We start from the raw sequence: 14259 nt of genomic DNA on the forward strand, positions 1-14259 counted from the left end.
GAGAAGAGAAATTCATGTTCATCTGCTTTATTTTATTCCCCTTGTGCTGTGGTTGTGAGCTGAGCTGTGTAACCGCAAAGGGCCGGGTCAGTACTTCCTGTTATCATCGCCGGGAATAATTAATAGCAGGAGGAAGAGGAGCTTGAGAGTTGGCAGATAAGTTAGGAGTCTCTCCTCGGATATTTCCCGGTTGTGAGATGCTGCATTAAGTCACTCAGCCTCGTCACTTTTTGCATCTGGGGAAATGGGCGTCAGATAATGGGATTGTGGGAAATTCTTGACTGGATCTTGATGGAGAACGCTCTCTGCCCCCTTAAAAGTGTCTTGGAAAAATGAGTTAGAGCTTTTAGAGTTGTTCACAATAGGAATGCACAAGCTAGAGAGGTGGTCGGTCTGTCCTCTGGCTAATAGTGAGCATTTATTAGGCGCTTTCTGTGTGCTGGGCATTGCATTAAATCCAGGAGATACCAAAAATGTGGTCCCTGCTGTCCAGGACTGGCTTCCGGAGGGGTCAGACTGAGACAGAAACGTGTCAGTGGAAGGGGTTTGTTTGCCTCTCTCGGATGTCCCACAGCGGACTTTGTCCATCAGGGCTCTGGCCCAGGCCCTCTTCATTCTCGTTGGAGTCCTTGGAAGCATGAGCAGAGCTCTGCACTGAGAATGCGGAGACCTGGGTTCTCTCCTGTCTTACCCCCAGCTCCTCAGCCTCAGTCTGCCTCACAACCATTGTCCCAAAGTTACAGATCACTTCTCTCTGTAAAAGTGGGACACGAACAGTTTCTGCCTCCCAGGGATGCCACCAACATCAAATGAGCGCTTTGTGGAACGGGTTATACATTTGAGAGTGCCAGATCAATGCAGCCATTGGGACTTCCAGAGCTACCCATCAGCCCTTATCCATCTCCCGGGCTGCTCTCCTGCCGCCCCCACTGACTCAGGCGGTCTGGAGGTGACGTCCCGTGGGCGTCTCCCACTGATCCGTGGTGATCGTCTTCCTCCCCAAACCCATTCTTCTGCTTTCCTTGTTAGTATTGAAAGGCCCTTGTCCTCCCAGTCCCCGTGTTCCCAGGCTCAGTGTCAGCCTCTTTCTCAGTTCCCTCGTCCCGCCTTTCCAGTCAGTCACTGAAGTCTGCACATTTTAGCCTCATCTCTTAACTGGTCAGCCTCCTTTTCACCTGCCTCCTCCCTTTCCCACTCCGGTCCGTCCTCCGGCCATCTGCCGAAGCCCTTCTCTTCATGGAGCAAGTCCCCCTGCTCAACCAACATTCTGCCAGTTCCTGAACCTCCAGCTTCAGAGAGAAAGTCCTTCTTAGTGTTTCATTCTCCTGGCAAATTTATTATTTTTCATTTATCATTTTGTTTTATTTTATTATTACGTTATTACATCATTTTATTTATTTATTTTGTTTTAATATATTATTAATTTATTATTTTTAATACAATTAATATACATTTTTTATGAATCATATTGGGAGAGAAAAATCAGAGAAAGAGGAAAAACCACGAGAGAGAGAGAAAAAAGCAGAAAAAAGAAGCGAGCCCAGCTTGGGTTGATTTGCACTCGGTCTCCGTAGTTCTCTCTGGGCACAGATGGCATTTTCTGTCTGTCGGATTGCTTCGGGTCACTGACCCGCTGAGAAGAACCGAGCCCTTCACCGTTGATCGTCGCACAGTTGGCGTATTCCTGGACCTGCTTGTTTCGCTCGGCGCCAGCTCACGGGAATCAGGTTGTTTGTCGTTTTCTGTAGAGCAGTACTAGCCCCTTACGTCATGTCCCACAGCTTGTCAGCCGTTCTCCAGTGATGGACAGCCGCCCTTCTCGGGGTTTATTTCCCTTTAACTCCGCCCCCAACTTGTTTTTCTAGTTTGGTCACCGAGTTCTTGCTTCCGTGCACTCTGTGCTGGGCCGTGCTGGCCGTCTGCTGCTTGTGCATGGGACCCTCTATCTCCCATCTCCATACCCCATTCCCGGAAGGCTCCTGCCCCTGACCTCGGCTTCTCGGAATGCCGCTTTTCCCGTGATGCTCCACCCAAGCGCCACCTTCTAGGGGAGCCTTTCCCGAACCCCTCGGGAGCTAGCGGTTCTCTCTTCCTGTCATTTTGTAAAAATTATGTGATTAATGGATGATACAGAATTACATTACATATAATTATGTTATATAGCATATTATAATTATCTTGTATTAAAATTATATAATACATACAGAGAATTAATTATATGGTATATGATAATTACATGTAGTATAATGTATAATGATATTACAATTCATTTCATATAATGATTATATATGCATATATTAATAATCATAAATTGTATATGATCATATACAAATAGAAACCACATATAGTTAATTATATAGTAATCATAATAATATGTGATTATATATTTAAATATATAACAATGCAAATGATATACACATGATATAATTATTTATGATATATAGCTAAATGTCATATATAATATAACCACACGCTTAATAAATTGTTCCTGGTGTATAATTATATATCACATAACGTATACATTATAAATCTTGCGTAACCACATTATAGGATCATATGTATAATTGTGTATCTGCTGGGATGGGATAGATGACACATACTTAGCCCATGATTATGTATTATGTAACCTTGCCCGTTAGAGCCCCCCAAGCTGGGAAGGACCCCCCCCCCCCTTGTAGCTGTGCCCCAGGGCTTGGCCGGGGCCTGCTTTTCGCTGCCCGTCCCTGGAGCAGGGTTGCCCTAGCCCGGCTGTTCTCGGACCCCCGGCTGTCAGGAAGGCCGCTCCATGCTCCTGGACCTCATCGGGCCTTTTACAGGTGGGGAAACTGAGGCGCGCCGTGGTGCGACGTGCTCGGGGTGAGTGCCTGGGCCAGACTGGAAAGTGCTCCCGGCCCTGTGGCCCACACCGCACTACGCGCTACGTGACGGCCGGCATTATTTACATTCTTGGAGCGTTCTGTTTGTGGCCCTCCGACGCCTCTGGCTGTCCTCGAACCTCACCTTGGGGCCGTCGGTCACCTCCCGGCCGGGTGGCTCTGGGCAGGCTCCCTCAGCTGGGACCTGAGGAGGACCCGGCTCCCCGGGAGGGTCCGGCGCAGGGCCCGGCACTTAGTAGGTGCCGGAGATGCTCATTCCCGCTCCTTCCCCTCCCGATGATGGAGACCCCCGGTCCTCCCTCAGTCATCCTGACGAGTGACTGGGTCTGTGACTCACTAAGCCAGCAGGTGTCTGATGCTGATGTACACTCAGGCCCCCTGGGCCCGGCCCGGCCTTGCCTCTGGCGGCAGCTCCTGCAGGGGGAGAGTTCTTGGGTCAGAAGGCCAGGGATGGACCCGGGTGGACGTTCGCTGCCTGAGCGACCGCACAAGTCGCCATCACGCCGGGCGTCAGACCTCCACGCAGCCACCTTTGCCCTTCTTCCCCCTGAATTCTGGGCCCGGTTTGTTGTTGCCTTCTTTAAAATCACAGAATCTGGGGAATTGGGCGGGTAATTAGGCCCGTCTAGTCCGGCTTGTTCTAGAATGACCCCCCACCCTCACCCCCCACCCCCCCCGTGACAGACTTAGTGAGTATGTTTATTTATTTAATTTAATTTTTATTTAATTAAACGTTTAATTTCAGGGTCACTTCTCAGTTTTAGAGCCCAGTGGGGCCTTGGTCCCACCCCTTCACTTTCCAGCTTGGGGGGGGGAGGGCCTCGAACTCAGAGTGTCCTGTGTTTTAGGGATGCTGGAGTTTATTGAGTGGGGGAGGGAGGGCCGGGCCTGAGCTGGGGCCTGAGGCAGAGAGACCCACGGGCGGGCCCAGGAGAGGGTGCCAAGGGGCTGCCCCCGGGGAAGGGGATGCTTGGGAGAGATGGGGCAGCCTTGCCGCATGTCGGCTGAGAGCTGGCAGGGAGACCAGGGAGACTTTGGGCTGCAGCCTGAGATTGGGGGGTGGGGAGAGGGGTAATAGGGAAAGTGGGAGGGGGAGAGTCAGGGGAAAGATGATGAGATCAATGAATTTAACGCTTCTTGGGCCAGACCTAAAGTCCCTGAAGTCTCTGGAGCTGTTTATGTTCTGAGCTGAGAGCGGGGAGCTTTAATCTAATCTAGATCAGGACTGAGGGCGGAGCAGAAGTACCAGAGGGAGTTTTAAAAAGCCCTCCTGGGAAAGCCACGGCCAGTTGGAGAGCAGCCGCCGGGCCAGAGCGAGGAGCCACCTTTCCAGCGGGAAGCCTCTGCTGTTCTTGTGGACCCAGCTCCGCTCACAGAACCAGAGAGGGAGTGTCCGGCGGTCTGGGGAGACCAGCAGTGACAGAGCTCTGCAACATGGTGAAATCTTCTCTCCTCTCCTTTCCCCCCAGCCCAAAGTCCTAGGGAGCAGGCAATGGCTCCCCTAGGCGTGCTTTTGGACGTTTAGGAATTTGCTTTGTTGTGACCCTGCGCGGTTTTGAGTGGCAATCTGAGTTTGTGTTTTGCTGTAGAAAGTGAGAGAAGTCAGATAGAGGGGCTGTCTGAGCAAAATTCAGCCGGCTGAGAGGTTGCAGGCAGGATTTGGCAGTTGACACTTAGTCCAGAGCCTCCAAGTATTTATATTTTTTATATTTTTATATATTTGTATTTTCAATTTCCATTTTTAGTTGTTTTTTTTTTTCTCTTAGCTTTGCAGAGAATGGAATTACAATCTTTGCTCCAGACCTGGGGATCGGGAAAGTGGGACCCTGCTCTGAAACCCCAAGGGGTTCACTTATTCTCCCTGGGTATAGAATACCCAGAAAATGGGAAGGGAGCCAACCTTGGAGAACCTGCTAGACCGTCCGAGGGTTAACATTACTCACTTCAGTTCAGTCCGTTCCCTTGTTATTGTTCACTCATGTCCAGCTTTGGGGAGTTTTCTTGGCAGATAGTGGAGTGGCTTGCCATTTCTGTCTCTAACTCGTTTACAGAGAAGGAAACTGAGGCAAACGAGGTTAAGTGATTTTTCCAGGGTCCTACAGCTAGTAAGTAAATATAGGAACCTAGAGGCTGAGATGAAGTGGGAGAGTATTCTAGGAGCTTTTCGGACTGAGAGCCTCCATATCTCCTGAACCCCAGCTCCCCGCCAAAAATCTGCTTAAGGTAAATTTAATTAAGAGATTTCTTTACAGAGATTTTTGTGCTTGTGAATATTGTATTCTTTGTTAAAGAAACAGGGATTTGCCAGACATCACAGTGAGAAAGCTATGACTGCTGGAAAACTGATGTGTGTCCGTAGGGCCGTTTGGTGGGAAGGAGTTCCCTTTTCTGAGTGTTTGTTGCCTTAAAATTAAAATCTTGGAAGGAACTTTGGAGAGACCAGATTTTCCAGTTTTCCTGTCAACACCTCCAGCACCTTCGCTGAGAACTTGCCTTGCTTAAATGCAAAGTCCCACCTCGGGTTCAAAAAATCAACTTCAGAAGCAAGTAGGAGGAGGATGGGGATGGAGCCTTGTGGAAAAGGAGTCAGAGAGAGGCAGAAGAGGCCTAGGGCCAGGAGGGCGATAATCTGGATGGACTCTGCCCTGGCCAGCCCGTGGCTGCAATGGCATGTTCAGTTTAAAGGGCCGTCTCCTGAAAGAGAAGGAGGCAGCCTGGAAGGTGGCCAGGAAAAAAGGCCCCTGGATGGGGACAGAAGTGGAGGCTGGCCCCAAAGGGTCTGCTCTGAGGATTGACCAGAAGATAGTGTTCTCGAGGATCATGTGGAAAGGGGATTGTTAGAAAGGTTTGCTTTGTTCCAGAGGGCAGCCTGAAGGGTGCTGGAGAATTAATAAGATTAGATGCCTTATTTGTTCCTCACAGTAACCTTGAGAAGCAGGTCCTATAACTAACCCCGTTTTACAGATATGGAAACAGCCAGGAAATGTCTAGGGCTTAATCTGAGCCATGAGATTCCTGACTTGGGGCCCAGGGCTATCCTGGGCTATCCTGAGCCATCCTGCTCTCTCTGTATTTCATTATTCTTTCTAATATGCATGTAGCCTGTTTTTGAGCAGACTTTTAATTGGTAATATGCTGCACCCTACTCTGATTCACTGTGAGATCTCTCCCTTGCTTCCTTGCTGACAAGGTGTATTAATTTATATGCAAGAGATTGACAGGCAGGCTAAGAGAAAGAGACAGAAAGAGGAAAGGAGGGAGAGGCAGAAAGAGGGAGGGAGGGAGGGAGAAAGAGAGAGAGAGAGAGAGAGAAAGAGAGAGAGAGAGAGAGAGAGAGAGAAAGAAAGAGAGAGAAAGAGAGAGAGAGAAAGAGACAGAGAGAAAGAGACAGAGAGAGAGAAGGACAGAGAAAGACAGAGAGAGAATGAGAGAGAGACAGAAAGAAAGACAGAGAGACAGAAAAAGAGACAGTGAATGTCAGAGACAGAAAAAGAGAGAAAGAGAATAAGACAAAGGGAGACAGAAAAGGAGAAGGAGACAGAGAGAGATGGAGAGACAGAGAAGGAGGGAGAGAGAGAACAGAGGTCAAACCTATTTGAAAAATTCAAAGCACTCGAGCAATTCTCAGGAAGAGTTGTTCAGTCAGTAAGCATTTATCAAGTGCCTACTGTGTGCCAGGCGGCCAGACTTAAATGCTATTATAAGTTATTGTTTTATTAAACAACTGCTCAAAGATCTTTTCTGTGTTTGAATTGGCCCAAATGTGGTTACTATGTGTATGAAAGTAGCATAGCCTGAATATATCTAAAAGTTCTTTATGATTCACAATTGATGTCGCCGTGCCACCTGGCTTTCCTCCTGTTCAGTCCAGATTAAGGGGGGTCGTAGTAAGGGGGGCTTTCTCTCGTAGCCACGCTGAAGGTGGGACTTTGTGGACTCAACGGGGCCTCCGACTAATGACGGGAATCCTGATCTTGACATTCCAGGCGCCCCCACTCTGTACCCCCACCCCCTCTCCCACTCTTTCCCATCCTCACTGGCAGGTCTGTGACGACTGAGAAAAATCCCAGAGCCCAGTGGGGCAAAGAGCCACATTTTGGGAAGGGCACTGACCTGAGCCCATCCACAAGGACTTGCTGGAAGAACTGAGCGTTTATAGCTGGGGATTCTGGGAAGGTTTTCACAGAGAAGCCAGAGTAGGCTGGTTCCGTTGTAGGAGCGAGGGGCCGGGCTGGGCAGGGCTTGAGTGAAACCTTCCTGATCATTCTGGCAGGCCGCGTGGAACACGCTGCCTCAGCAAGACAAGCTCCTCCCCCCTGCAGGTGCGGGGGAGACATCCCATCCAGGTGCGGGGGAGACATCCCATCCAGGTGCGGGGGAGACATCCCGTCCAGGTGCGGGGGAGACATCCCGTCCAGGTGTGGGTTGCTGGGATCGGGTTCTGCTCCAGTCCGCAAACCTGTTTTTATATAGTTTTATAATTGCGACCGCTTTCCTTCGTGATCCTTCATGTCTCATTTTGTGCATTTAGAGGCAGAAGGGGTCCGCAGTTTTCCCACCCTTGTTCTGTAGAGAGAGGGCCCACGGGCCAGTGACCGTCAGAGCCGGGCCTGCAGCCAGGCTCTCCTTGACCTTGAGTCCAGACTGTCCAAGGGCTGCCTCTCCGTCACATCCTTCCAGGGTTTCAATAGACAAACAGCTAACTAAAGGCCACGTCCTTTCTGGGAGGCTCAGGCTACCCAAATACCCCCGAAAGCGCTACAATTTTGCTCCGTCCGCTCCCACGCTCGGGACCCTTCCTGCCCCTGGCAGATCCGAAATCAGACGGGCCAGAACCTGAGAATGAAGCTTATTTGTTCTACACAACATCAGGCCATCTTCCTTTGCCAAACACACCAATCCCATTAGTCTCTGGCCTGAGGCGGCGTCATCTTTATGCTGATAAAAGACTGGATTTTGAAATTGTTTTCCTTGGAAGTCCAGGTCTTTTTTGTGGAAGGGAGGGACTTGGGAGTTTCAGGGTCAATTGCTATTTGAATGTCAATTGTTTTGGGTGTGTGTCTATGTATATGTGAGATTAGCGATGACCTCATGAGCAAATATTTGTGTGAAATGTATAATCCCAAGGATTTACCTATTGCATAATTATAAGTGACATAAATAACAACCTCTAGAACTTATATAGTGTTTCAAGGTTTGCAAAGCATTGTACATTCTTCTCCCTCCTCCCTCATTTATTTGCTCATCCACTCATTTAATTATTTTTTACATGCGTTTATTCTGTACCTCCTATTTTTCCTGAACTTGAACTTTGAAAAAATTTTAATCGTGTTTTATTTTTCCAAATACATATGAAGATAGTTTTCAACGTTCATTTTTGGGAAACTTTTGTTCTAAATTTTTCTCCCTCCCTCACTTCCCCCCTCTCCCCAGACGGCAAGCAATCTGATTTAGCTTAAATATTTGGAATCCTTTTAAACATATTTCCACGTTTGTCATGTTGTACAAGAAAAACCAGACTAAAGGGGGGGGGGAGGGGAAAGAAACACGAGAAAGAAAAAAACAAAGTGAAAATGGTTGTGCTTTGATCCACATTCAGTCTGCATAGTTCTCTCTCTGGATGTGATTGGCATTTTCCTTGAATTTGAATATTAAAAAAATAAACTCCCCACAAATATACACAGTCCATTCCCTTAGTGCCCGTGTCCAAAGCTGTGGCTTGCTCTGTCCCTTGATGTTAAAAAGATATTGTGCTTTATTTGCAGACCTGGACTTGGGGTTATCATTACATCTGTTAGGGTTCTTAAATCTTTTAAGAGTTTTTTTTTCTTTTTTTTAAAATTTTATAATAACTTTTTATTGACATTTTTTCTTTATAATATTGCTGAGAAACCGTGTCTCATTGATCCTCACAATACAACTCTGAGAAGTAGGTGCCGTTATTATCTCCATTTTACATGTGAGCCCATGAACCAGGGTCATACAGCTCTTGAGTCATGTTCTTACCTCAGTCGTCCTCCCCCCAGTGTCCTTGCCTTAGTTTCCCCATCTTTATAATAAGGAACTTAGGCTAGAAGGTCCTTCCAGCTCTCCAGGGCCTCTCCTAAAATGGAGTACTTAGGACAGAGAAGAGTTAGGTAGAGGAGATGGGAGACTAGGGAACAAAAAGTAGATGGGACCCTCCAAGCTGGTTTGCCCAGCAAGAATGGAGAAGAACTGAATTTATTGAAGGAACAATCCAAAGAACCAGTGGGATATGGGAGAGAAAGGCTTTTTCGGAAAGCAGATGGCATCTGGGTAATCAGATTCCGAAGGCTACTTGGAAACAGGACATCGAGCAGTTTATTGGAAACACTAGAAAGTCAATGGGAATCAGTCCAGCTGTTGTCCTGCTGACTCGGGCCAGTTAGGTGAGAACGTAAGGACCCAGGATCGACAGATATTAACGCTGGAGCAGCCTTGAGTGATCATCTGGTCCAAGACCTTCCATCTTGGTACAAAAAGGAGACTGAGACCCAGGGATTTTGAGTGCCTTGTCATAAATCAGGTAGATGGTCAAGCAGCCTTCCAAATAAAAAAGCCTCCGTAGCTGGACTATACCATTTAGAAAGGTGCTTGGAGGGAGTTTTTTCAAACTTCCTTCTTATATCTGGGGAATCTGAGGCCAGTGAGGAAAAGCGGAGTGACACAAGAAAAAGGGAACGATTTGTAGAACTGAGATTTGAATTTAAAGCCTCCATCTCCGAACTCAGCCCTCTTGCCAAGCAACAGTAGATAGAGCTACTTGAGAAAGGACGCTGTTTGAGAGCTACAAAGCGACAACTTAGGTACTCGTAGTGTATAATGAGGGAATGAGTGGGTGATAATAGTGGATAACGGTTTGGGAGCCGGGGGGTCTGGGGTTCAAGTCCTGACTGACTGGAGAAGCGACTGGGGCAGTGAAAGCATCATCGTGACCAGGAGCTCCAAAGGAGCTGGAAGAGATTACCTGCTGTCCCCCAGCAAGGTGCTGAGGTAAAGGGGCTGGAGAAGGGAGGGCCGAGGTCCCAGGGTGCTCCCTGGCTGGGGACCAGGCAGCTGTGCGTCCGCTTACACCCGGAGGGGCCTAGAACAGAGGGTGGTTCATTCATTCTGTCCTGGAGGGTGTTTCCGCTGTCCAGAGAGTCTGGCTACAGAGTGAAGGGAGTAATTCAGGAATGGCCAGGCCAGGGATGTTCCCGATGTCTGCTCGCTGGCGGGGATCCTGAGTGTATAAGTGCATGGGCACTCTGTGTGTGTATGGGGGTGAACCCTGTTGTAAGGCAGCACTGATCTTTGAAGAATGAGATAAACTTCCTTGTATAATAATACATGTGTATTCACAGAGTTGGATAATGGCAAGTGTCTATACAAAAAGCTTGCAAAGCACAAAGTGTTTATGTTATCTTATTTTTGCGTGAGAGAGAGAGATTAAGAGACAGCGACAGAGAGAAGGTGGGGGAGAGAGAGAGAGAGAGAGAGAGAGAGAGAGGGGTACTGTGTGTGTGAATGTGAACAATACCATCTTAAGACACGGGGCAACCTTTTAAAGGGCGACATCGCTTCCTTGAGTTCATGCACAGGAGTAGAGACGGTGTGGAGTGAGTAAATGGAACACTGGGTCTGGAATCAGGAGAGATCTGAGTTCAAATTCTGCTTCCAAACACTTCCCAGCTATGTGATCCTGGCTAAGCCCCTTCTTGAAGGCTCTTTTTTGCTCAGTCATTTCACTTGTACCTCGTTCTCAATGGACCCGTGTGGGGTTTCCTTGGCAAAGACACTGCATTTCCTTCTTCTGGCAGACAAAGGCTCAGTGATTTGGCCGATGTCGCACGTCTAGGAAGCTTCTGAGGCTGGTGTTGAGCTCGGCTCTTCCTGACTGGCACTCCAAACGTTGGGCTTCCTAGCTGTCTGTCTATGAGGCTCAGAGTTCTCATTAGTAAAAATGAGTGTTGTGAGAGTTTCAGTCCCTCCCCTTAGGGACTGTTGTGAGATTCAAATAAGATAATATATGGAAAGTACTTTGTGAACCTTAAAGTGCACTATGAATAGAGTTGTCATCAGTAGTCGTATGTGCATGTGTGTGCATTTGCCCCATCAGCTTTTAAAAATTACTTTGTTTTGTGGACTGACTTGGGCTTGCTTGAGATTAAATGAAGAATTAGTTTGGGGGTTAGGGGGAAATGGCTGTTCAAAGTTCCCAGGCCGGCATTTTTCACAGTAAAGCAATTAAGGGAAACAAAAATCTATTAAAGGTTTTTCTGGTCAAGGGAACTGTACTCTTCCCCCAGTCAAATGAGTGTAGAAGCTTCTACAAGAGATGCGAGTAGTTTAGTAGAAGGAGCATTGGGTTTGAGGTTGGGGGATTGGGTTCAAATGATAATATCGTTATTTATATGACAGCCTTTCTCATCTCTGTGGACCTCATTTTCCTCAGCTCTGGGGAGCAGATGGGACCTTTGGGTACTTCTGGTTGCAGATCTAGGATCTTATGTAATCCTCACCTTGCCCCTCCGTGTTCCCACTGCCACTGACCACGCCTTCTCTTTCTGTGTTGTTTTTCACAGGAACCAGAGAACGTCTCCCCTAGCCCATCGGAATGGCAGGGGAGAGCAGGAGGCCCAGCTAATGAGAGTCCTCAGAGTGTCACCTTCCACTGTCAGGATGGGGTGCGACATCAGCCAAGGTAAGAGCCCCCCACTGGTGGTCTCTTTCTCAGAAATGTGAACATGTGTAGTATCAGCCTGACTAGTGTAAGACTGACCAGCATAAAACTGGCCATTGTGAAACTGGCCAGCATGAAAGTGACTGGTTGTGAAACTGACTATGTGAAACTGACCGATGTAAAACCAACTGGTTTGAAACTGACCGGTGCAAAACTGACTGGTTTGAAACTGACCGGTGCAAAACTGACCTGTGTGAAATTGGCCAATGTGAAAAGGACCAGTGTGAAATTGACCATTGTGAAACTGACCAATGCAAGACTGACTAGAGGTGAGAGAGAAGCAGTCTTCTCCAGTTTGGCAGTCTCTCAGCTCTGTGATCCGCCTACTAATGATGGGCAAAGCTTTTAACCTCAGCTTTCTCACATCTGCAGAATGAGGGGGTTGACTGGATGGCCTCCAAGCTGGTTTCTTGCCCCAAGTCTGTGTTCTTATGACCCTGTATTCCTTCGATCCCATCATGAATGAAAATGGACCCCTGCTTGTCAGATCTGCTCGTAAGGCTGGTCTGCCTGGTTAAATTGTACCGCGGATGGCAGCTTCCTGGCCGAGGTCGTGAGTCATCAGTCTTAATCTGTGTCCAGTGGGCAGCGTTATGTCATCATTATAGGGGACATTATGTCTGTCCTCAGGTATTTGAAAGGCTGTCACACGGAAGAGGGATTACAGGTGCTCAGCTCGGCCCGAGGGATGTGCCGGGGGCAATGGGTGGAAATGGAAAAAAGTGGATTTCAATCTAATGCAAGGAAGAAATTTCTAATAATACACAGCCAAAGTTCGGCGAGCTGCCTGGGGGAAGCGAGTTCTCCCTCACTGGAAGGCTTTAGCAGAGGCCGGATGACCGCTTGTCAGGGATAGCGTAGAGGAGATTCTGCTTTAGGGATGAACTGGACTTGGTGGCCTGTGAGGTCACCTCCAACTCTTGGCCTCTGGGTCCCCTTCCCAAATTCTGTAGAGAGCTGTATGGAGACGGGTGGGGGCAGGGCTGGACTGTGGCCATCATATCCAACGGGAACAGGGGTAGAAAATGAGCAGACATGTGTCTGAGGGCTTCCTCTCCTCTGGGAAAAAACAAAACAATCTGGACATATCCTCTCTCCCTCTCATCTCCCTCTTTGCCTCCTTTCTTCTCTCCTTTTTCCCTTCCCTCCCTCCCTTCTTCCTTCTCCTTCCCTCCCCTATCTTTCTTTCTCTCTCTGTGTCTCTCATACACACCCGCTTCCTAGAAGGGCTTTGCCTCTGCCCCTGTCTGCAGCAAGCCAGACCGAATGGCGTAACGGTGTCAGGGACTGTCTCACGGCTGGGGGCATTGCAAGGCTCTTTGAGATATCCTAACGCCTCACGATCGACTCTGTTTAGCTGTTCTATTTTGTTTCTGGAAATGACAGGTTAGACTTTTCTAAATAGAAGCCAGACTTTACTCTGTCCTTGTGAAAATGACCAGAGAAGAGGAGATTGGCCCGTGGCCAAATGGTCACGTTGGTGGAGTTTATCTGGCCGTTTTATTTAAAAAAAAAAAAAAAACCCTTAAAATTTTTGTTTTCTCTTTACCTACATTCCCAGTTTCTCCTCCTTTCTCCTTAGAGAGCCATCCAATAACAGAATAAAAAAGAAAAATTAACAAGTGGGAAAAGTCTGACATTTCTTCCTCAGCAAGCATTTATTTAGCACCTACTGTTTGCCAGGTGGAGGGGCTAGGTGTTTCAGTGGCTAGAGTTTGGGCCTGGAGTTAGGGAAAGACTTCTGTCCTGGGTTTGAATCCTGCCCCGGATGCTTCCTAGCCATGTGACTCATTGAAAGTCTGTTTGCCTCTGTGCCCTGGCCTGTCAATGAGCTGAGAAGGAAATGGTGAACTGCCCTGGGATCTTTGCCAAGAAACCCCAAATGGGATCATGGACTGGCCGGGCACAGGAACGGACTGAGACGGCCCCTACTCCTCACACTTACACGGAGACACACACGCACACAGAGATGCAGAACAAATGCACGTGTAATTATTGGGGGAGAGAGCAGCCAGTGAGGTCAGGTAAGGGGTGAGGTGAGCCGAGTGCGGGCTGAAGCGAGGGGTTCCCAGCATGAGGGGGAGGGGCCTTCCATGGGGGACCAGCTCCAGCCACAGGGGATGGAGCCTGTTTTCCTGTCACCCAGAGCCCGCTGTCTCCGCATCCCAAGCTTGTGATGGTTTCCGTTCAGTTAATCGAACATCGGACAGTCGTAGTGACTCCCATTTGTTCTCCACTTCTTTTTTTTTTTTTACAAAGCACTTCACAGACGTGCTCTCATTGTTCTCCCAGCAGCGTTTGAGGTGCTCTGTGAGTCGCTGCTTTCCAGCCGTCATTGTCTGGAGGCGGGGAGCTGCCCCTGTTATCCCCACTTTAGAGATGAGAAAGTGAAGGCAAACAGAGAGATCCAGCCTCAGGATGGCCCCTGAGCCAGATCTCCAGTCACTGTGATCCCAGCTTCTTCCCGCCAGGAGCACTTATTTCCTGCTTGCTTAATAAATGCTGACTGAAGGAATAGCAGGCACTTAATACGTGCTTGTTAGATCTGATTGAATTGGATGAATGCTTGTGATTTGCTGAATTTAATTTGCTTCCCTAATTAAGCGTGGTCTGGATTAAAATTTAAATCACTTTCTAGCC

The 14259-nt window shown here is 48.2% G+C and overlaps 1 protein-coding gene across 2 annotated transcripts in view; it reads left to right on the forward strand.

Moving 5' to 3' along the window:
- The window catches only part of FAM13C (family with sequence similarity 13 member C), a 78049-nt gene that overhangs the window by 21014 nt on the left and 42776 nt on the right, over nt 1-14259 (forward strand). For both annotated transcript variants that reach the window (XM_051982623.1, XM_051982624.1), the window contains exon 4: nt 11462-11580. In XM_051982623.1, the coding sequence (XP_051838583.1) occupies nt 11462-11580 (119 nt within the window). The remainder of the gene's footprint in view (nt 1-11461; nt 11581-14259) is intronic.

Source organism: Antechinus flavipes, chromosome 2 (genome assembly GCF_016432865.1).
Source record: "Antechinus flavipes isolate AdamAnt ecotype Samford, QLD, Australia chromosome 2, AdamAnt_v2, whole genome shotgun sequence".
NCBI classification, from domain to species: Eukaryota; Metazoa; Chordata; class Mammalia; order Dasyuromorphia; family Dasyuridae; genus Antechinus; species Antechinus flavipes.